Raw genomic sequence first — 24331 nt, forward strand, 5'->3', positions numbered from 1 at the left:
TTGCGTCTTTTAAAACATGGGCAAGAAAAAAGCAGTATCTAACAACTGTACTGACAAGAGGCCCAGAAAAAAAAATCAATGTCTCTTATTTGAATAACGCAGTGGGGGCCCTCACCGGGTTGTATGACATTACCACGCATGTTTTTACATTGCAATTTTCACCACTCACACCATTACCTCACTTATATTAGCAATACCCTTACCATGCATACAACTAGCACGCACACGTTCACCACACCTACCATTACTTTGAATTTCATTACCGGAGTTTCACTCACAGATGAACACTGCTACCTACTGATGAACTAAATATGTATACCCGTTTACCAATTCTAGTAAATAAACTCCACTCAAAATACCTACTAAACACTCAACTTCTATCTAATAAATTCTGCAGTCCTCCGATACTGCTTTGCTCATCCCCAAAACACCCTATTTTTATAATATGCGCTGACACTTCCATTTTAGTAATGTTGTTGATTGTCAAATAGTTTTATGTGTATTAAACATTTTTTTTTAAGCTGACTACGGCCGAAATACATACTCATTGTAAAATAGGAGGTGCAGTTCATCCCTGCATCCTGTAGGGATGACACCAAAGGTGCCTACCACGGGGTGCAGTGATCAACAGGGGGGTACCATAGGTGCCCCCTCGGCCTCCAACCAGAGGCATGCACCCATGGGGGCCTTGCTGGGGCCCCTAAAGTCGAATTCTGACAGCCTTTCTGTGTCAGAAAGGCCAGCACAGAAAGGCTGTTGAAATCCGACATCAGAATGCCTCAAGCGGAAAGAGCCGCCCTTGGGATTACTGACAGCATTCCACTGGTGGATGGGTTCTCCGAGCCTGTCGGAAGCCAGTCGGAAGCCAGTCAGAATGACCAATCTGATTCCTTTCGGACCACCCCGATCGTAATGAGGCGGTTGGAAAGGAATCCGACCAACATGTTAAGATGCGGTCGGAAAGGCTGCGACTAACAGTCCAAACCTTTTCTGACAGCATCGTAATCAGGCCCTATGTCTCCACTGAAATTATATATGAGAAACTAGGTATCAGTCGCAGCATAGATTTTGTTAGGCTACGTCTCCTCCTGCTGTTGGGTAGTGTTTGGTTAAAATAAGTATTAAGTCTGAACAAACTAATTATAATCGATTATATGAAATTAGGCAAAGTATCAACCCCTTCGCTGCTAGGCCTCCCCGACCCCCCACCCCCCCAACCCCCCCCCCCCCTGTAACTTTTTGACCACATAAGGTATCCAAGCCAAATTTACGTCCTTGTTTTTCAACATCATGGGTATTCTGAAGGTACCCAGGGTTGGGGATTCCCCTGGAGGGGACCCAGGAATTAGCAGATATACAGGTACATTTTGTTTTGTTTTGGAAAAATGGGAAAAAAGGGCTACAGATAAAAGGGTCTGTTTTTTTCCCCTGCAAATGGTATCAAAAAAGGGTGTGTGGTGCTGAAATCACCATCTTCCCAACTTTCAGGGACAAGCAGGCTTTTGTCAGAAAACCAACACTTTTACACTTTTGGCATTTTACTGGAACATAGCCTATTTTTGCTATTTTTTGCGCTTTCAACTTTCCAGTTAATGGTAGAAATGGGTATGAAAACAATACTGTATCCTGGAAAGCTATACATTTTGGAAAAGTAGACAAAATTCTGAATTCAGCAAGGGGTCATTTGTGTAGATCCTTCAAGGTTTCTATAGAAACTAACCGTTGAATATAGGAACAATTGAAAATCAGTTGAAAAAATAGCCATTTGTGTCAACCTTTTCACCTGTAACTTCTTCTAATTATGACAGCTGCTTGAAACCAATATACTGTTACATCCGCTGGACCTTTCTGGGTTTGGGGATATATAGGACTTGTAGGTTCACCTAGAACCCGACGAACCCAGAGTCAATAACTGAGCAGCTTCTTGCAATGTTTTTTTATTATGTACCTGGTGTATAGCAATTAATTTGGGAAAATATATACATGGAAAAAGCGGTATGAAAGACCTATGTATTTCTGAAATTGGAACAAAATATAGAGTTTAGAAACAGATATTTGCACGTTTCCGAAATTGTGAGTACCCATACTAACATGAGAATTATAGGTCATTTTTCAAAATAACTTCTTTTTTATACATTGTCTTTCATTTGGAAGGCAGAAATGCATTGAAAGTCAATAGGTAATAACAGTTGCTCTACAATTCTGTGTTACCCTAAGTCTCCTGATAAAAATGGTATCTCACTTGTGTGGGTAGGCCTAGTGGCTGCACCAGGAAATGGCCCAAATCGTGCTGTGGAGACTTCAAAATTACTTATAACAAAACTACCTGTTTTTTTGTGGGGGCACCTGGGGTTTAGGGCCCCGGGCTCGCCGCCATCTAGGGAAACCTACCAAACCCACACATTTGTGAAAACTAGGTACCCTGGGGAGCCCAATGAGGTATGGCTTGCGTCGACTTCCCAATGTTTACCACAGAAACTAAGTTTGAGGTTTGCAAGGGATCCTGGGTAACAGAACCCGGTGAGAGGCACACATGTCATCCTGGATTCCCCTTGGTGTATAGTTTAAAAAATTGTACAGGTTGGCTAAGTTTCCCTATGTGCCGGCTGCACTAGGGCCCAAAATCCACAGGAAGGCACATTGCTAAAAAAAAGTCTGTGCCCATTGTAGGCTGACCTTAACCCTGAATAAAAAAAATATATCCTGAGGCCTAGAGGGCTTTCTTCTATTGCCCCAATATGCCTCCGGGGAGGGGCAGAAAGACTGATGCATTATAAATCTGATCAGGGGCTATTACCCCCATTTGCCCCTGGGGGAAGCAGAAAGCCTTTTGTTTTGGGGGGGGGGGGGCGGAGGGCATTTGCCCTACATCAATACAAAACAATCCCTGATTTCTAATGGGCTTTCGGGGCTGCTGCCCCGATGTGCCCCCCTGGGCATTGTCATGCCCATTTTGAGCAGCCCCCAACCCAACATCAATAAAAAAAAATCCCAGGTTTCTAGTAGGCTTTCAGATTGTGGGCTACTGCTCCCGTCTGCAGAAAGACTGACATTTCTCTGGGTGGGGGGTAAAAAAAAAACAATCCTTGGGGGGCAGATTGGGGGCTACAGGCCCCTGGGGGGACAGAAAGACTGACATCTCTCAGGGAGGGCATTGCCATGACCTTTATGGGCCGCCCCTACCCCAACATCAATAAAAAAAAAAAACTGGTTTCTAGTGGGCTTTCTTGCCTCTGGGGGGGGGGTGGGTGGAATTGGGGGCTCCTGCCCCCCAGCAGAAAGATCAACATTTCTCTGGGGGGGAATTGCCATGCCCTTTTTGGGCAGCCCCACCCCAATGTCAATAACAAAAAAAAGAATCCCTGGTTTCTAGTGGACTTTCTGCCCCCCTGGGGGAGGGCAGATTTGGGGCTACGGCCCCCAGATGCCCCCGAAGGGGGGCAGAAAGACTGTTGCGACCAAACAAAAATGGGGGGAGCAAAGGCCCCTGCCCAAATGGGCTGCTCCCTCCTCCCTGGTGCTAGTGAGTGAATACCTGTTAGGGGATCGCCCTCCTGAAGTGATCCTCAAGCAGGAATCCACTAGGGAAGGGTACCATTGGAAAGGGGTAATCTTCCCTTTCCAACGTTACCTCTCCCATCTTTTTCGGTGCTTAGGGGGCTGAGATAGCCCCACAAGCACCGCACCGGAGAAACTAAACTAAGTTTCAGTTTCGATTTCGTTGCCGCGATCGTCATTGCAATGAAATTCAAGTAATAATACTGGTGAGGTTTCGGAAGCTCTTCCCCACCTCCCCAGACAAAAAACAAACATTTACAATGCAACAGTCTCGCCTTTGCAAAAGTTTGAGCTATTGGCATTGTAAATGACATTTTTTATTTGTGTTGGTTTTGAAAACAGATAAATAAATGGCAATGCCAATAGCTTAATCTCTCGCAAATGCGAGACCTATTGCATTCACACACACACACACACACACACACACACACACACACACACACACACACACACACACACACACACACACACACACACACACACACACACACACACACACACACACACACACACTCACTCACTCACTCACTCACTCACTCACTCACTCACTCTTAGGGGTGGACCTGCATCAACCAAGTACAGTAGTGTGGCGGCAGGACAAGCCACTGAGCAGAACATCTGGGACAGGTGGGAGTTCACCACAAGCATATAGGGGAGTCCACTAGTAATGCACACAGAGGGGTGTGTGTAGCACAGCAGGGAGAGCACTAGTAATACGCGGGGCGTTCAGCACTTCCACCCAAACCCCCCCACCCCCATTTTGGCCTCTTTATACTTAGACGATCTGAATCACCTTTATGGTCAAACGTTTAAAAAGATAACATGTCAAGGGTTTTGAGTTTGCTGTGCGCTCTCAGTGACCTGGCCAAAGAGGGCATGAAAGAACTGAAAGCTGTTCCAAATAAGGCCTCCAAAATATGTTTGTCCCATGGCCCCCTGAATCCTTATAATGTTCTTGCCCAGGCAGACCGCAGTCACCCTTGCCCCCTTCCTGGCGATACGGGGGGGGGCAGCAGCAGGGGAGGAGCGGCCCAGCCGAGATAACATACCTCCTTCGCATCAGTCATCTGTTTGCATTTTCCTGCTTTTTGATCAGACAAGGACATGCCAATATCCCCTTACAGTACCTGGGGTGCACCTTCAAGACATCTGCGGCTCATAGGGGGTGCTGTCTGTGTGCAGCACAGCCTTCCGAGCCACCCACTGCTGTAATGTGCATGTTATAAAATGCTCTGTTTCTCTTTTTATTTATAGGAAAGGTATTAAATATACTGCAGAATAATATGGAATGCTGCAATAATAATTGTAATAATGGTTTTAGAACAATCTACCGTGTGCGGAATGCTGTTCCTCCCTGTTCGTCTCCTCACCGCCCCTCCCCCTTCTCTCTATCCGCCTCATTGCTTTATTCGTAAAGTACCTCCTCCTATACCCCCATCCCTCACGCTCCCCTCCTAGAGCTCTGTTTCCATGCAGCCATTGAAGGAAGGGGCACTGCTTGATGTCCTGCAGGAGGAGCCGCTCCCTCGGTCAGTGCTCCGGGCTGTTTGCATCTCGCCTCTGTAATGCTTTTTGGCCACTTACAGAATTGATTCGGCCACTATCCTGTGCATCTTCATGTTCGAGGCATGTGGGCTGCTAAATTCATATCTTATGCATAGATCGCCGCCTAGTGTTGGGTCCGGATGATTGCACATTGTTGTCCTGGAAGAGTCTTCGAAGTATCACGAGATAGGTGGCTCCTCCCCTGGACTACAGTGCGCATGGGCATCGACTCCATCGCCAGATTGTTTTTTTCCGCCATTGGGTTCGGATGTGGTTTCGAAGTCTCCGTGTCGGAACCGAAAACAACTTTGTTCTTAAGGCCAAAAGGCCTTCGTTACCTGCGTCGGTATTGTTTGCGTACGGTCTCGAGCGTCGTCCGACTCTCTGAGCCGGACATCTACGGAGTCAAGTAACTCTTCGATCGAGGCCCTCTCGTCGCAGCAAGACCCGACGAACTTACCGGGGAGCGGAGCCCGTTCAAGTTCTGCCCCGTCTGTGGATCCAAATATCCACACATCGATGTGCATCCGGTCTGTAATAAATGCCTATCTCCGGACCACAACGAAGAAAACTGCATGGCCTGCTCTAAGTTCAGGTCCAAGAAGACGCTCAAGCATCGGCGCGCGGCGCGCCTCGAAGCCCAGCGAGCGGCGCCGGCACCCAACGACATATTCGACGACCCCGCGGAAGAAGGCGGCAGCCATCATCTCCAGATTTCACCACCGTCGACGGAGGTCCAAGCCGATCCCGAGGAACATGTCGAGGGACAGGGCCACGACCTTGAATACGTCGAGGAGGTAGGGGACGACGAAGAAGTTTATGGGGCCGCGGAAGATAGCTCAGAGGAAGAGCTATGCCCCGAAGTCTACATTATTGAGGCTCAGGTCACGGGATCGCCACTCGGCCTTACCCACGACCCTGCACCGCTATCCCCGGCCCCCCCTTCTGGCCCGGCCACGGACACTCAAGCGGAGCCGCCATCTCAGATATCGAAACCGAAACCTTCGGATCCGACGGCACCAAAGATGGCTGACGTCCAGCCAAAATCGAAACCGAAACCTTCGGAATCGACCAAACCTAAAATGGCCGACGTCCAACAAAAAGTATCGAAGCCTGCTCCTTCATCGGCTCCGTCGCCCTCAGGCCCACCGAAGTCGAAGAAGGCTGTCGAGTCGACAGCGTCGCAAAAGGTGCGAAAGGAACCATCCTCTAAGACGGCCGTCCATCAAGTGTCAAGCACAATTGTTCCGGCACGGACGTCTAAGTCTGTTGACACGCCTTCGGACGCTCCTACGGCGCTGTCAAGTAAACGCGCAGTCGAATCAAAGCCGACTAAACGCCACGGCCCGAAGGCCGCAGGCACTACGGCAGCAACGGCGTCGGCGCCAAAGACTCCAACGGAGCCGCGACACATTGCAGCCGAGGATTCGTCGAGGGAAATCTCGACCACACCGGGGGAGTCCGACGCCACCGAACATCGGCCGTCGGTTACCAAACCCTCTGCCTCCTTCACAAAGCAGGTGACCGACTCCCTCAAACGTACTCGGGAGAAGACTTTGTCGTCACCGCCTCCAAAGACCTCGACCAAGCTTCTCTACACTCTGCCACCTAGGGTGGCACCAAAAGCATTTGCACCAAGATCGGTGCCGACAATCGCTAACACGTCGGCTCCTTCGACGCAAAAGGGACGCTTGGATCAACATCAAGCCTCGGAAGACCATTCTGAGCATTACATCGATGCCCAAACGGGGAAATTGACCCTCTACAAGAGGAAAATCACTTCCCAACCACTGGAATCCTATGTTATTCCACTAAAGAAGAAAACCGGAACAGGACATTCCTGCCCTTGATGAACCTATTCTGCCACCACCAAGAAGAAGTCCATCTCCTTCACCCACCCAATCAGGAGGAGAGGATGAAGGACAAGATGACCAATACAATTTCCCAGTTGACAATGACCCTGATGTTCTGCAGGACTCATATGACGAACTGGGGACCAAGGTGGACATCAGGTGGTACAAGATCCACAAGGTTTTGGGACACGTACATCTCCAACAGAGGATTCTGCAGCATTTAATGCTTTAATAGAACGGGCAGCAGCAAATCATGATGTGGACATGCATGCTGACCCAGTGGAGGAAGATTTTTTGTTCGACACTTTCTCTGTCTCTGAAAGAACAGTTAAAATACTTCCTATGCTCAAAGGTGTCCTTAAACATGCCCCGGAGATCTTTAAGGAACCTACCAGGGCAAGAGTGGTGAACCCACGTATCGAGAAAAAATACAGGCCAGCACCTGGAGATCCTGCCTATATTCGGGGACAGTTGCCTCTAGACTCGTTGGTGGTCGCCAATGCCTGCAAGAGGGCAAACTCCCAAACGACGGGTGAAGCTCCTCCCCCAGACAAGGAGTCGAAAGTGCTTGAGGCATCCGGCAAAAGGGTGGCTGCGCAAGCTGCCAATGTATGGCGTATAGCAAACACACAGGCACTATTGGCACGATACGATAGGGCGCATTATGACACCCTAGAACAGCTCCTTCAACACCTACCTGATGAGTTTAAGGAAGCAGCCGAAATGCTCATCCAAGAGGGAAAGCTTATCTCAAACGCTGCAATAAAGTGTGCACTTGATGTGGCAGATACAGCGGCTAGGGGAATTAACACTAGCGTCATGTTAAGGCGACAAGCTTGGCTTCGTATATTTGGATTTAAGCCTGACATTCAAACTACAATCCTCAACCAGCCCGTCAATCCTGACAGACTGTTTGGTCCAGATGTAGACACCACCCTTGAAAAGATTAAAAAGGACAACGAGACTGCTAAGTCCATGGGGGCGCTTCAGTCACAACAATTCAGGGGAAGCACTTTTCGTCGCTCAGGAGCACGTGGTGTTACCAGAGGACACTTGGGTCAACAAACACAATTCACAAAGGGTGGTGCACAATCCTCGTACCCCAAGCAGGGTAGAGGGGGTTACAGAGGTAACAGTGCCAAGGGCAGAGGCTGAGGGAACAACAACTCCCGTTCCTCTGCCGCCAACAAACAGTGACTCTCTGTCACTGCCCCCCGACCATACAACACCTGTCGGGGGGAGACTCCAGCAGTTCCTGCCAGTCTGGACGTCCATCACCACAGACAGGTGGGTGAGAAAACTTATCCGGTACGGTTACTGTTTGGAGTTAACATCCACTCCTCCCAACATTCCCCCAAGACACCGTCCTATGTCGGCAGAGCACTTGCACTTATTGCAGCAGGAAGTACTGGTGATGCTGCAAAAAGGCGCAATCGAGCTCGTACCAGTGGAAGAGGAAGGCACAGGGGTCTATTCCCTGTACTTCCTCATCCCAAAAAAGGACGGATCCCTCAGACCTATTCTGGATCTACGCCCCCTCAACATGTACATACTGTCAGAACACTTTCACATGCTGACACTGCAACAAATCCTTCCCCTGCTCAATCAAGGGGACTTCCTAGCAACCTTGGACCTCAAGGATGCTTATTTCCACATCCCACTCCACCCATCCCACAGAAAATACCTCAGGTTTACCATTCAAAACAGGCACTATCAGTTCAAAGTCTACCCTTCGGGGTGACTACTGCCCCCAGAGTGTTTACAAAGTGTCTGGCGACAGTGGCGGCGCACCTCAGGAGACAGAACATACATGTCTACCCGTACCTAGACGACTGGCTTGTTCAAGCAAAGTCGGAACAACAGTGCGCCGCGGACATGTCCCACACTATTCAACTCCTTCACAGCCTGGGGTACTCGCTAAACTACCCGAAGTCGCACCTTCAACCAAACCATGTACGGCAGTATCTGGGCGCGACAATAAACACCCTAACTGCTATAGCTCAGCCAAACCCAGTCAGAATCAACAGCATTCAGTCGCTGATCCAAAGGTTCAGACCGCAACACTCCCTGCCAGCGAGAGTGTTCATGCAGTTGATAGGCATGATGGCCTCCTGCATCTTCATAGTCCCGCACGCAAGGTTGCACATGCGCCCGCTCCAAGAATGCTTGGCAAATCAGTGGACACAGGCTCGGGGACAGCTGACAGACCTAGTGTTGGTGACCGGTCGGGCATACAACTCTCTGCATTGGTGGAACCACACAACCTTTGCAAGGGACGACCGTTCCAAGAGCCAGTGCCACAGATAATCCTAACAACGGACGCATCTCTCCAAGGGTGGGGAGCTCATGTGCTCCACTACACTGTGCAGGGACTGTGGTCCACCCAGCAGCAGAAGTTGCACATCAACCACCTGGAATTGATGGCAATCTTCATGGCGATAAAGTCCTTCAAAGTACATTTGTGCAACAAAGTCGTGTTGATCCGGACGGACAACATGACAGCCATGTACTACATCCAAAAGCAAGGAGGTACTCACTCACCACAACTGTCTCATCTGGCTCAGAGCATGTGGAAGTGGGCCATTCAGAGGAACATTTTACTCATGGCGGAACACCTCCCAGGAAAGGACAATCTGATGGCGGATCTGCTCAGCAGATACAGCCCTCAAATGCACGAGTGGGAGATACATCCATCAGTACTCCACCCGTACTTCCAGCAGTGGGGTCATCCAGAGATAGACCTGTTTGCCACAAGGGAAAACGCAAAATGCCAAAGCTTTGCCGCCAGGTTCCCTCACCCGGAATCGCAAGGGAATGCGATATGGATGAACTGGTCAGGCAAATTTGCGTACGCTTTTCCCCCAGCGACTCTCATTCCGCTGGTGGCAAGAAAGCTAAAGCAACACTCGATGACTCTCATCCTGGTTGCTCCAACATGGGCACGCCAACCATGGTACACCACGTTTCTAGAACTTTCCGTGGTACCGCATCAAAAGCTGCATCTCACATCCAGGCTCTTGACGCAGAACCATGGCGACATTCAGCATCCAGATCCGCGACAGCTCAATCTGGCAATCTGGCTCCTGAAGTCTTAGAATTTGGCTACCTCAACCTGCCTCCAGAATGCATGGACATCATCCGGGAGGCAAGAAAGCCCACTACCCGAGCTTGCTATGCAGCAAAATGGAAGCGGTTTGTCATGTACTGTACAGACAACAATATCAACCCGCTGGATGCATCCATTCCTAACATCATCTGCTATTTGTTACATCTTTACAAATGCAATCTAGCGTACGCTTCCATTCGGATACATTTATCCGCCATAGCGGCTTATCTCCAAAATAGGCAACACCTCTCTGTTTTCAGGGTGCCTGCCATTAAAGCCTTCCTAGAAGGACTGAAGCGAGTCATTCCTCCACGAACACCACCAGCTCCAGTGTGGAACCTCAATGTGGTCCTCACTAGGCTGATGGGCCCACCTTTTGAGCCACTGCACTCCTGCGAGATTCCGTTTCTCACATGGAAAGTGGCTTTTCTCATTGCTATCACATCGCTCAGACGTGTAAGTGAGCTGCAGGCGCTCACAATCCAAGAGCCATTCATCCAGATACATTCCAACAGGGTAGTGCTCCGCACTAACCCCAAATTCCTTCCTAAGGTGGTGTCACAGTTTCATATCAACCAAACTATTGACCTGCCTGCATTCTTCCAAAACCCACTAACAGTAGCAGAAAGAATGCTTCATACATTAGACGTTAGGAGGGCGCTAATGTACTACATTGACAGAACACAACACTTTAGAAAGACACAACAACTTTTTGTTGCCTTCTCAGCACAGCACAAAGGCAACCCCATTTCCAAAGCAGGGATAGCCAGATGGATTGTTAAGTGCATTCAAATCTGTTATCAAAAGGCTAAACGTACTTTAACAATACCCCCAAGGGCGCACTCCACACGCAAATTGGGGGCCTCCATGGCTTTCCTGGGGAACATTCCCTTAGAAGACATTTGTAGAGCAGCCACATGGTCTACACCACACACATTTACCAAACATTACTGTGTAGATGTGCATTCAAAACAGCAAGCAGCTGTAGGACAGGCTGTTCTCAAGACACTTTTTCAAGCTTCTGCAGCTGGCACGGGCAACCGCCCTTAATGGAGGGACTGCTGTGTATTCTATGCATAAGATATGAATTTAGCAGCCCACATGCCTCGAACTGAATATGCTACTTACAAGTATGCATCTGTTCTTGGCATGTAGGGCTGCTAACATTCATATCGCCCGCCCTCCTCCCCGGTGCCCGTAGCGGCTGCAGATACTCTCTCTCTATATTCATCATTAGCATGGACATCCTTTACACTATTTCACTCCATCTCTGCCACAATGGCTAAAAACAATCTGGGGATGGAGTCGATGCCCATGCGCACTGTAGTCCAGGGGAGGAGCCACCTATCTCGTGATACTTCGAAGACTCTTCCAGGACAACAATGTGCAATCATCCGGACCCAACACTAGGCGGCGATCTATGCATAAGATATGAATGTTAGCAGCCCTACATGCCAAGAACAGATGCATACTGGTAAGTAGCATATTCAAAACCTAGCGCGGGCGAGGCAGTAGGAGAACATTTACGCACTGTGGTTAAAAAGGTGTGGTTCTCTTCCAGGGGATACTCATTAAAGTCATAAGCACTGAATAATCTCCGCCCATGAGCGGGAACCTGGAACATATAATAATATATATATATATATATATATATATATATATATATATATATATATATATATATATATATATATATATATATATATATATATATATATATATATATATATATATATGTGTAAATACATATAGTAGTACATAGTACTAAACAAATTATACACATATATATGTATAACCAATAAAAAATGCAGCCCAACATAACCCATAGGCTAATAAAGCCATAATTACATATTTTCTGCAGTATGAAAATAAATCACATAAATAATGCAATAAGAAAGGCATGAGCCTCAAAAGCATTCCATAATCAGCAGAAAACCTTTATTTTCATCAAAGAATTTGTAATAAAAGGCAATTAGCCTAAGAAGGCTGCATACAGAAAAACTATCCCTGTATAGAAAATCAGACTGACACCTCGCCTTTAAGGCATCAGAGAATCTGAACACTTTGCCTTTAAGGCCTCCAGGGAAACTCTATTCCCATCATGCACCACAGGTGACAGTTAGGTCAGTTCTTTTTTCCTGCTTGTTCTGTGAGGAACCTGGAACTTGAGCTCGGCTGAATTTGACTGTTTTTAGTCAGAATTTGGTGTTTTCCTGTCTTTTTTGACAGAATTTGCTTTTGGTGGTGTTTTTCTACCTTTTCTGACTAAATCTTTAGAAAAATTTTAGTCAGTTATGCCACCTTTATTCTACAAGTGTCCTTCCTATGGGAAGAAGATGTCCAAAACAGATCCCCATTCTGTTTGTGTGGTTTGTCTTCCTTCCACACATGATGTGGAAAAATGTTACCATTGCCTCAAGCTTTCTAGCAGAACTTTGAAAGAGAGAGAAAAAGTTCTGCTTTTGGGGCTTATGGAGAGAGAAGGACGTCGTGAAAAGGGGGCAAGGAGTATTTTGTCATCTGGAAGGTCCCCTTCTCACCCAAAACGTTGAAGATCTGCTTCTCCTGAAGGTAAAAGCAAGAAAAAACGACATCCGGAAGCGTCGACGTCGAAGAAAGTAAGTGCGGCGTCGAAATCAAGATCACCGTCGACACTGCAGAAAATTGCATCGACGTCGAAGACCTCGCCGGTGAGGCATAAGTCGGCGTCGAAGCGGAGATCGAGGTCGCCGTCTCGAAGTGTATCGACGTCGAGACATCTGGTGTCGATTGCTGTGAGGACGACGTCGAGAGCAACGCTTTCGACGTCGAGAGAGAGAATGCGTTCGACGTCGAGAGGAAGAGTTCGATCGGCGTCGAGAGAGAAGTTCAGATCGACTCCGAGAGACGAAGGTACGACGTCGAGACCTGAAAAGAGAAGACGATCCAGATCGCCGTTGAGACCTGGTTCGACGTCGAGGCATGCCTCGGGCTCGAGGCCTGAGAGGGTGCAGTCGGCGTCGAGAAAATGTCCGAAATGTCTGCGTGTCTCACGGTCGACGTCGAGACATTCTAGATCAGCCTCTCGGACCTCTCATAGGTCTTTGTCGAGGTCTGAATCAGCGTCGAGGGTGTTGGATGACCCTCCAAGGTCTGTTTCACACGACCTGCAGTCAAGAGCATCGGTGAACAGATCTCCTGTGGTCTGAGCTTCTCCACACCAAGATTCTTCAGTGGTGGCTCATTCTGACTCTATGTCAAGGAAGTCAGCATCAGGAGAGAGACAGGTGGTCCCCAAAGAGGTGCAGGCTCCAGCTTCTGGGTCCCACATTCAGTTGGGAGTGCTTCCTCATCTGCTTCTTCTTCTTCTTCGTTGGGAATGCAGATTGTGCAGGTTTCCCCGGAGGGCTCTCCGGTGCGTAAAACACCACCTGCAGGTATGTCTCCAAGATGGCTAGAAAGCATCCGTCATTGGAAGATGCAGCCAAGACCTAATCAAGGACCACTGAATATGTGGGCTTCGAGACCAGCGGCTGGTGGTTCTCCAAGGAGATCCAGATCTCCAGTGCGAAGGCGTTCACGCTCTAGGGAACGCAGTAGGCATCGGTCTACGACTCCTGAGAGAAGACATAGATCTCCTGCTTCTTCATCTACAACAAGGTCTTCTTACAGAGATTATTCGCCCACGATTTCATCAACACCACCCTCCAGGGTTTCGCCTGTAGATGATTTGGGAACCTTTTAATGAGGTTTTGTGTCGTGGGGCGAGTAAATGTAATTTTACTATGACAGTGCCTCAGGTGAAATCTTCTGTCATTTTTGAGACTCTACATCAGAAGTCCTCTGCTAGGCCTCTTCTTCCGTTGATGCCTGGTTTGTTGGAACCGGCAATGAAGACTTTTTTGACGCCAGCAACTGTAGGATCAGGTCCTTCAAGGATTGCGAAAAAGTATAAGGCACCTGATCAAGACCCCATGTTCCTGTGCACAGATCCGCCACCAGATTCTTTCATAGTGACTGCAGCCAGGAAGGCCCATTCGGCTACATCTGTCTCGTCTGCCCCACCTGAGAAAGACAGTAAAAATATGGATTCCTTGGGCCGAAGGATGTGTAACACAGCTGGTTGTCATGAGAGTGGCTAGTGCTGCGGCTTTGTTGGGTCGCTGTGATCGCCTCTTATGGGACTCTATGGCGAGGTTTGCAGACAAACTTCCAAAGGAAGATCAGAAAGATTTCCTGGAGATTGTGGAAGAAGGTGGTCTGATTGCAAACCAGAGTATAAGTGCGGCTGTGGATTCGGCTGATCTGGCAGCTCACGGTTATGCCCACGGCAAATGCTCCAGAAGATCGGCTTGGTTGCGTCTCACGGGTCTAAAGCCGGATGCCCAAAGAAAGATAGTTAACCTACCTTTCAATGGATCGACATTATTTGGATCTCATGCTGATGATGAGATGATCAAGATGAAATCGGAGCTGGACACTCTGAAGGCAGTGGGCCTGGAGAAGAAGAAAGACTTCCGCCGGCGTAGTTTTCGTCCTTATGACAAAAGGTCGTTCCAGCAACGAAGGCAATCGTCGAACTGGTCGTCGCAAAATCAAGGCCAGAACCAACGGAGGTCTCAATTTCAACAGCGCAGACCTGGGCGAGGCAGAGGAGGAAATAGACAACAGTCTTCTGCTGCAAAACAGCCTCAGAAGCAATGAAAAGAGACTTCCTCCGCAGCTGTTGTCCACTCCGGTAGGAGGAAGCATTGCTTTATACTTGGACGAGTGGAGAAGATTAACAAAGGACAGGTGGGTTGTCAGCATTATCCAAAATGGCTACCTCCTAAAGTTCAAGAAACCTCCTCCCATTATCAGGCCGAAGGTGCTTTTTCATCACAATCTAAAGCTGTTGCAAAAAGAAGCAAACATCCTTCTGTGCAAGAAAGCAATAGAACAAGTCCCTCGTCCACAGCGAAACCAAGGTCTGTACTCCCGGTTTTTCCTGGTGAAAAAGAAAGGTCCCAAGGCAGAATTCAGGCCCATTCTGGATCTGAGACTGTTGAACAGGTTCATTCGGAAAGAAAAGTTTCGAATGTTAGCGCTCCATCAAATATTCCCTCAGTTACATCAGGGGGACTGGATGTGTTCCATCGACCTGAAGGATGCATATTTTCATGTTCCAATCTCTAAAAGGCATCGCAGATTTCTCAGGTTTCAAGTGTCTGTTCATCACTACCAGTATGCAGTACTTCCATTCGGGCTGAAGTCCGCTCCCCGAACGTTTTCCAAGTGTATGGCGGTGGTTGCTGCCTTCCTTCGAAAGCAGAGGATTTTCATTTATCCTTATTTGGACGACTGGCTCCTGAAGAGTTTGTTGCCGTCTCTGTTGGAAGATCATCTGTCCATATGTCTTCATCTCATGCACAGGTTGGGTCTCCAGGTCAAAATTCAAAAAATCAATTATGAATCCTACTCAGGGGATCCATTACCTGGGCGCTCTTCTGGACACAGAAAGAGAAAATGTGTGTCCTTCGGAGGAGAGGTGGTTATCAATCAGGTCAAAGTGTCAACTGCTTCGTCAATCCACTTATTTTATTTATTTTGGGCATTTATTAAGCGCCTGGTTACGCCACTGGCGTGTCCCCGCGCTGTGATAAGTGAAGTAGCTGTCCCCCCTCCTCCCACAAAAGGCTATCTGCTAAAAAGATGTGTTTTCAGTTTTTTTCTGAACAGGACTTCAGAGGGTTCAAGTCGCAGTTCCAGCGGGAGAGCATTCCAACGTTTGGGAGCAAGGTATCTAAAAGACCTGCCCCCCATGCGTGCTCTTGATACTCTGGGGACTTTTAACAGCCCAGTCTGAGAAGACCGTAGACTGCGTGTGGGCTCGTAGTGGGTTATTAGGCTCTGGAGCGGTCTAGGCGCTTTGCCGCTCAAGATGCGGTGACAAGTGGCAAGGGCCTTAAACTCCACTCTCCTCTCAATGGGAAGCCAGTGGAGGGCCCGCAAAGCTGGTTTAGCGGACGACCTCCTGGGGAGCCTAAGTACCAGCCGTGCTGCCGCATTTTGAAGGACCTGCAGACGGCCCACAACCCTACCCGTGGCCCCCAGAAAAAGCAGGTTTCCGTAATCAAGTCGGGAGGTGACGAGGGCATGCACCAGCGTCTTTCGAGCAGAGATGGGAAGCAGATCTAACACTTTCCTAAGGGCTCTCAGGACACTGAAGCATACCCCCGCCACCTGTCCGACCTGTGGGCCGAAGGTAAGGTCCCTGTCCAGCCACACACCAAGGTTCCTAACCTCACGGCAGGGGACCGGGACCTCACCCAGGCAGGGCGGCCACCACGCCGATGACCACGCAGACGGCCCACCCCCCACCACGAGCACCTCAGTCTTGCTGCCGTTCAATTTTAAACAGTTTGCGGACATCCAGGCAGCAAGATCTTGCATGCAGTTCCTGAAGATGTCCGCTGCAAGACTGGGCGCGTGCGATAGGGAGATGACCAGCTGCGTGTCATCGGCGTAGGACACCAGACGAAGACCATATCCTTCCACGATGGCCGCCAGGGGGGAGACGTAGATATTAAATAGGGTTGGGCTCAGAGACGAGCCCTGAGGCACGCCCTGGCCCAACTCAATCTCCCTGGAGTAGCATTCCCCTAGCCTGACTTGAAAACGCCTGTCAGACAGGAAGGACAGTATCCGACAGTTCGTCAAGTATCTTCTCTTCTGGGATCCATGGCATCGTGCATCTTCATAGTTCCAAACGCAAGATTGCACATGCGTCCTCTACAACAGTGTCTAGAAGACCAGTGGAGTCAGAGGACGGGATGTTGTGAGGATCGAGTTCTTCTTCATCAGTCCGCCAAGGATTCCATCAGGTGGTGGATGAAGAGATCACACTTGATGAGAGGTGTTCCGTTTCATCAAGACCCTCCGGTGCAGGCTCTGATCACGGACGCTTCACTCCAGGGTTGGGGTGCTCATATGGGCCCTCTGCAAGTACAAGGGCTATGTTCCGACTCAGAGAAGGGCTATCACATCAACCTGGAGCTGCGGGCTGTTCATCTAGCCCTCAAGTCCCTGTTTCCCTCATTCCAGTCTCGGTCCCTCCTGGTCCAAACAGACAATACAACGACAATGTATTATTTAAACAAGCAGGGGGGTACTCGGTCCAGGACTCTGTCCATAGAAGCCCAGTCCATCTGGAATTGGTTACTGGCGAGAGACTTGTCGATAACAGCTGTACATCTGCCGGGAGTTCTCAATTCTCAAGCGGATTTTCTAAGCAGAGACTTCGTCGAGGCTCACGATTGGGTCCTCAACGAGGAAGTCACAAACAGTATTTTTCAGGCATGGGGAACACCAGATATCGATCTGTTCGCAGACGCGGGAAACGCAAAATGCCCCGTCTTCGCGTCCAGGTTTCGCCAGAGTGGGTCTCAGGGGAATGCCCTTTTGATAGACTGGTGTCAGAACTTACTGTACGCTTTTCCACCGACCCCTTTGATACCAACAGTAATCAACAGAATGTACAGAACCAACTCCAGGATGATTTTGATTGCCCCAGAGTGGCCACGCCAATGGTGGTTTCCAGATCTCCTTCAGTTGTCGGAAGTACCACACAGGAGGTTGCCGTGTCGCCCGGATCTTCTGTCCAAACAGAAGGGGAGAGTGTTCCACCCCAATCTGTCCTCCCTGCACCTGGCAGCATGGCTCCTGAAGTTATCCAGTATGGACACTGGCAGTTGAATCCTGACTGTATGCACATCCTTAAGGAGGCGAAACGGCCTTCTACAAGGAAATCCTATGGATTTAAGTGGAAACGATTTTACCTGTGGTGTGAAAGTAATGGGTTTGATCCTATCCATGGTCAGGAACAGGTGATTTTGCCCTACCTCTTACATTTAGCAAGATCTGGTCTTCGATTTAATTCTATTAAAGTCCATCTTGCTGCGATCACAGCCTACAGAAAATCACCTACTCAGGTCTCCTTTTTTAGGATGCCTGTAGTAAAGGATTTTCTGGAAGGTTTGAGAAAGGTGTATCCGCCAGTCAGGTCTCCTTCTCCACCGTGGGAGCTTAATGTGGAGTTAACTTAGTTAATGGGTGCTCCTTTTGAGCCGATACATAAATCTTCCTTGCAGCACTTAACTTGGAAAGTAGCATTCCTGGTGGCTATTACTTCGGCTCGTAGAGTGAGGGAGATTCACGCTCTGTGTTGCAAAGAACCATTTACCGTGTTCCACTCCAATAGAGTGGTACTCAGGACGCATCCTACTTTTCTGCCCAAGGTAGTGTCAGATTTTCATATTAATCAAGTCATAACCTTGCCTACCTTTTTTCCAGATCCTTCTAGTCCTGCTGAGAGGGCTCTTCATTCCTTAGATTTGAAGAGAGTCCTTAAGTTTTATTTAGATGGAACAAAGACTTTGAGACGTTCAGACCGTTTGTTCATTAACTATGGTCCTGTTAATACAGGCTCTGCAGCATCTAAGAGGTCCATTGCTAGATGGATTGTTTCTTGTATTCTTCTAACTTATCAGTTGTCAAATAGGTCTTTGTCAGGAAGACCAAAAGCACATTCTACAAGAGGAAAAGCTTCTACCATAGCTCTCCTTAGAAATGTTTCTATGGCAGAAATTTGTAAGGCAGCTACTTGGCGTTCAGTGCATACGTTTACTCGCCATTATTGCCTTGACTCAGACACACAGGCAGATGCTCAGGTTGGGCAAGCATCTCTTAGAAATGTATTTGCTAATGCTACCTGAGAACTGTGTGTTTTTCAGTTGTTGTTGTTATTTTTTCTGTTCGCCCGCGTTTTGTGGGTATGAGCTTGCTACTCTATTCAGTGCTTATGACTATTAATGAGTATCCCCTGGAAGAGAAGGATTAGTTACTTACCTGTAATCCTAGTTCTCTTCCAGGGGTATACTCATTAAATTCATAAGCACCCTCCCGCCTCCCCGGGCGAGCAGTAGCTTTATGATGGTACTATTGCGTTTATAGATGCAGATTCCTGCTAAGTTTACTGTACCGTACAAAAGAAGTGACCTAACGGTCACCTGTGGTGCATGATGGGAACAGAGTTCCCCTGGAGGCCTTAAAGGCAAAGTGTTCAGATTCTCTGATGCCTTAAAGGCGAGGTGTCAGTCTGATTTTCTATACAGGGATAGTTTTTCTGTATGCAGCCTTCTTAGGCTAATTGCCTTTTATTACAAATTCTTTGATGAAAATAAAGGTTTTCTGCTGATTATGGAATGCTTTTGAGGCTCATGCCTTTTTATTGCATTATTTATGTGATTTATTTTCATACTGCAGAAAATATGTAATTATGGCATTATTAGCCTATGGGTTATGTTGGGCTGCATTTTTTATTGGTTATACAAATATATGTGTATAATTTGTTTAGTACTATGTACTACTATATGTATTTACATATATATATATATATATATATATATATATATATATATATATATATATATATATATATATATATATATATAATATGTTCCGGGTTCCTGCTCAGGGGCGGAGATTATTCAGTGCTTATAACTTTAATGAGTATACCTCTGGAAGAGAACTAGGATTACAGGTAAGTAACTAATCCTTATGTATATCTTCAATTAAAATAGTGAGGCTTGCAGCAAGTTTGAATAATTTCGTAATTGTTCTCGTGGTCCAGAGTTCCTATCGTCAGTGTGAAAGAGGCTCCTTCCCTGAAGGCAGGCCATGGCGCGGTGCATGCTGGGTACTTTGAGCAGGTTCACCAGATAGAGAAATCCTTCATTGCATTGCGTGTGCTTAGAAGCGGTGAGATGGTTAAAGACTGGGTAGGAGGGGGCCTTAGTCAGTCCAGAGTTACCACCGAATGTGATTACAGGCTGCTAATCTTCAACATGTGTATTTAATTATTTCCATAATCCTTGCATGTGTGTATACAAGAACATTACTGTAATACGATAAAAAAATATATTATGCATATAAAATAAGTTACGCTAGGCAGTTTCAGTGACAGTTCAGTTGTGAGTCTGCAAACATCCCTTTTCAAGATGGAAGGCAGGAGTTACAGTTACAACGCACTTCCTCTCTTCCTCTCTAAAGATGATGCACACACTGAAGTGCTTCAGCTATAACAAGCGCTCGCCATCTCTAAGCCCCGTCCTTTTCAGACTGGGCTCCCGGACTTGTAAATAATGTCCAGAGATTGACAATCTAGTGCCTGTCTAATATCAGTATGGTAGCATTATAACATAACACATATTCAACGGCAGTCATCTTCCATCCTACCCCTCCGCCATGGCGCTCACAGATCCCCTCCTGCATCAGCAGAGTCTCCGATGTACCTATATAGTACTGCTTATCTAAGTACCATGAGACTCCCACCATGACGACGGGGAAGAATCAAGTATGTGAATCTATGAAAGATATCAATACTGGAGAACCATAATGTAAATGTATGTAACTTGTTTTTCAGTCGCCATTGTGAACAATTAAGCACATTTTATGTAGTGTCATATACTTGTGCTAGAGTAAGACCCTTCTCCTACCTCACCACCAAGACCTGGAACAACTTGCCCCTCCGACAGTCCCTGTCAATCCCCGTCGCTGACCCAATTGAGGAAGGATCTCAAGACCTGGCTCTTCGACTGAACCTCCACGTCCAGACGTATCAACAGAAACTCCCCACTTTACTGCCCCACACCCCCCCGACTTGAGACCCTCACGGGTGAGTAGCCGTGCTATACAAACTCCTGATTGATTTGAGAGTGCTATTTCTCTCTTCTCCCCACATCCGGCCACTAAAAATCCTCCAGCTCAACTTTCTTGTGGTAATAATTGAAAGTGTTCATAATGAGTCTGAGCTTGGGTACCTTTTTCTGGCAATGTGTGCTTGCCCAATGGACACACAACTGTCTTATCCCTCAGCATCTCTTTTGCTGAAGTTTAAGTATTGATGGTTTGACTTGGATTTTTCTCAGTGGATAAGAATATAGAAGAAATTCTCATGTTAAGCTACGGACTTGATCACCACTCAGGGTTTCATTTTTCTCCATAGCTAAATTGTTGGTAAAAAGAGTGAACTCTAGCAGGTTATTCACTGTAGTGCTGTGTTAAAAACCCACTCAGTCTTGTTCTTTATACCGCTCATTGAGATAATTGAGATCATTCCTTTTTTTTCTATACTGAATAATTGCATTAAACATAATGTGTTCTTTAATTTTGTCCCTTCAGAGAAATACGAAATGTGGAGCTGTTGAAGTTACGGTTTGGTGAAGCACAGATGCATTACTGTGAGGTGATGCTAAAGGTAAGTGTTATCTGGTAATCATAGCAATGTTTGCCTGAGAAAATCCACATTTTCTTTGCAACATAGTACTTAAAGTATCTTCCAGTATCAGAAGTACATAGGTTTTCTGGGTTTGTCATGATATTGATGCCATATCATCTTTGCATACCAGCTCATGCGTTTTTTGTCGAAAATTCTAACTGCAGGTTCCTAACCCTGTGAATATTCCCCAGGTGTCAGACTGGATCCGGAAACTTTTGCGTGAGCAGTATCCCTGCACACCGTTGGGTGGCTCAGATCGGTTCCGTGTGGCGTAGTCTGCATCCTTGGCGCCAGATGTGACATTGCGGTCACCTATATGGGCCCAGCTAGGCCCCTGGACGTCTGTTCTTTTCTTTCCACACCAATTACTGCTGAACTGGAACCCTCTGACTCTTTTTGACACTTTTTTGGAAGTTTTGTCAAAGATGTTTTCTATGTGTGTAGAAGATTACCTCTAGAAAGGTAGCGTTTAATCCGCGTGGCGCCGGTCACCATGCCATGTCGCTTATGGACCCGCATCTTGTGTGCTTATGGTGTCTCAAGTACAACCATGACTCAGTCATGATCGGACTGCTGGGCCATGGTGTCGAAGGCTTTGAGGGAGTGGCCCAGAAAGCTGTTTGCTGTCTGGCAGTCAACACCATTTAGCGCAACTCCTTGGAGGTCACAGGTCAAGGTAGAGAAGGTCGAGGGACCGCTCCAGGAACCCCAAGTCGTCTTCATCGCACTTGAGTTCCTCGGGACATTCGGCGAAGAAGCACAAAAAGAAGTCTAGACAGACTTCGCCTTGTCTGTTGAGGATTGACGAAACGAGTGAGGGACAGCAACATTCCTGGCCTGATTCTGCAGACCGTGGCCAGGTCCGACTCCACGCCTCCCCGCGCGTCCGGGAGCCGGAGCAACCTCCACTCAAATAGGAGTTTTATGAGGCAATGCAGGCTGATCCCTCTGGTGCGTCTTTGGGCCTCGCAGGGACAGAAGAGGTCCCATCAGGTTACGCACTGACTGCTCTGCTTCGGTGGGAGTATCGTGGATCTGATCTCCGATCCAGGTTGGCGCCGGTCGTGCCAATGCGACTTTTCATGGCGCCGGACCCGAAGTCCATGCTCCCAGTACCATTCCCATTCTGATTCCAGACAAGGCGGAGTCAGAAGTTACAGCTGTCCTGGTCAAGGGAGCTATAGAAAGGTTTCCGATATCAGAAGTAGGCAGTGGTTGTTGTTCCTGCTACTTTCTGATACCCAAAAAGAACAAAGGTGGTGGTTGCAGCTCATCTGCGCAGGTTAGGTTTTAGTCTTCCTCTACCTCGACGACTGGCTGTTAAAGGCGCCTTCATCCCAGAATACGGCGGACCTCCTGCATTCACTATGGTTTACTATGAACGTGTCAAAAGTCGCACCTGACTCCTTCTCAGACGTTCCCTTTCATCTGACCTGTTCTAGACACAGTGCAGTTTCTGGCTTATCCTACCGAGCCATGAGTCAAGGATATTCAGGGTATGATAACGATATTTTAGCCTCTATCCTGGATTTAGGTGAAAATGTCTTTGAGACTGCTTGGCCTCATGGCCTCCTACATCCTGTTCGTAAACCATGCCAGATGACGTTAGCAGGCTCTGCAGTGGGACCTGCAGTTCCAGTAGGTGCAGCTTCAGGGGAATCTCTCCTATGTGGTCCAGATCTCAAAAGGAACGCCAAAGGACCTGCAGTGTGGCTTAGGAACTGCCTTTGGTTCATAGACCGACTCCTTCCCTTCCCCAACCAGATCTTACAGTAATGACCAATGCGTCACTCCTGGGATAGGACGGCATTTGGGAGAGGTGGTGATCAGAGAACTCTGGTTTCCAATTGAATCTGGACTCCACATCAACTTTTTGGAGCTCCATGCGATCCGACTAACATTCAAAGCATTTCTTACCTCTGTCAAGGGGAAGCTAGTGCAGGTGTTCCAGACACCACCACTGCCATGTGGTACTGTAACAAGCAGGGCGGGTGGGGTTGTGCACAGAGATCCTGGGTCTCTGCACATTGCTTGAACAGAAGGCCATAACCCTGGTGGTTAAACACCTGGCAGGTTCTCTGAATGCAAGGGAAAACTAACTCAGCTGTTGATGCCTAGGGTATCACAAATGGAGTCCCTAGCCGGAGGTGGCGCAAGGTCTCTTTCAGCAGTGGAGAGAGCCTTGGTTAGATCTGTTCTCCTTCGAAGAAAACGCGCAATGTCAATAGCTCAGACCTCCTGTATTCATTCCTGCCCATACCACTCCTGCACAGAGTTTTCAAGAAGATCTGGAACAACCGGGCCCAAGTAATTCTTGTGGCTCTGGACTAAGCGCGAAGAAATTGGTATTCCGAGCTTCTGAAAATGAGCATCGATCCTTCGTTGAGACTGCCCCTTGGGGAGAATCTTCTGTCGCAGCAGCAGGCAAGGTTTCTCCACTCGAATCTGTTAACTCTCGGCTTCCTTGCGTGGAGATTGAGCAGCAGCATTTTATAGTTTTTGAGCTTCCTCCAAATTCTTGTACAGTAATTCTGGCGTCCAGGTGGCCTTCCACCAAAACGGTGCACGCCTGCTGTTGGCATAATTTTGTAAAATATTGAGCAGACCAGTCTTTCCCCCCTCTTTATGCCTCTATTTCTGATATCCTTCTGTTTATTCTTATCCCTGCCAGGCAGGGCTCTGCTCTTGGCAGACTTGAGTGTTATCTTTCTGCTCTGCTGCTTTCCTGCTGCTGCCTGACCAGCCCTCTTTATTCAAGTCCCTTATTTTAAATAGGTTCCTAAAAGGGATTGTGCATATTCTTCCCCCTAACGCCCTTCATTATGCCTAAGTTGGATCTGAACCTGGTTCTCACTTACCTCATGTATGCTCCTTTTGAGCCACTACATTATTGTCCCCTCTGGTTGCTTACCATCAAGACAGCAATTCTAGTGGAAATATATGCCCGGAGGGTGCATGAGCTGCAGACTTTTA

General features: G+C 47.8%; 1 protein-coding gene across 2 annotated transcripts in view; it reads left to right on the forward strand.

The window, feature by feature from the left end:
• ANAPC2 (anaphase promoting complex subunit 2) overlaps positions 1–24331 on the forward strand; it is a 205451-nt gene that overhangs the window by 110583 nt on the left and 70537 nt on the right. For both annotated transcript variants that reach the window (XM_078642153.1, XM_078642152.1), the window contains exon 9: positions 21262–21337. In XM_078642153.1, coding sequence (XP_078498279.1) covers positions 21262–21337 — 76 coding nt within the window. The remainder of the gene's footprint in view (positions 1–21261; positions 21338–24331) is intronic.

Source organism: Lissotriton helveticus, chromosome 5_1 (assembly GCF_964261635.1).
Source record: "Lissotriton helveticus chromosome 5_1, aLisHel1.1, whole genome shotgun sequence".
Classification (NCBI taxonomy): Eukaryota; Metazoa; Chordata; class Amphibia; order Caudata; family Salamandridae; genus Lissotriton; species Lissotriton helveticus.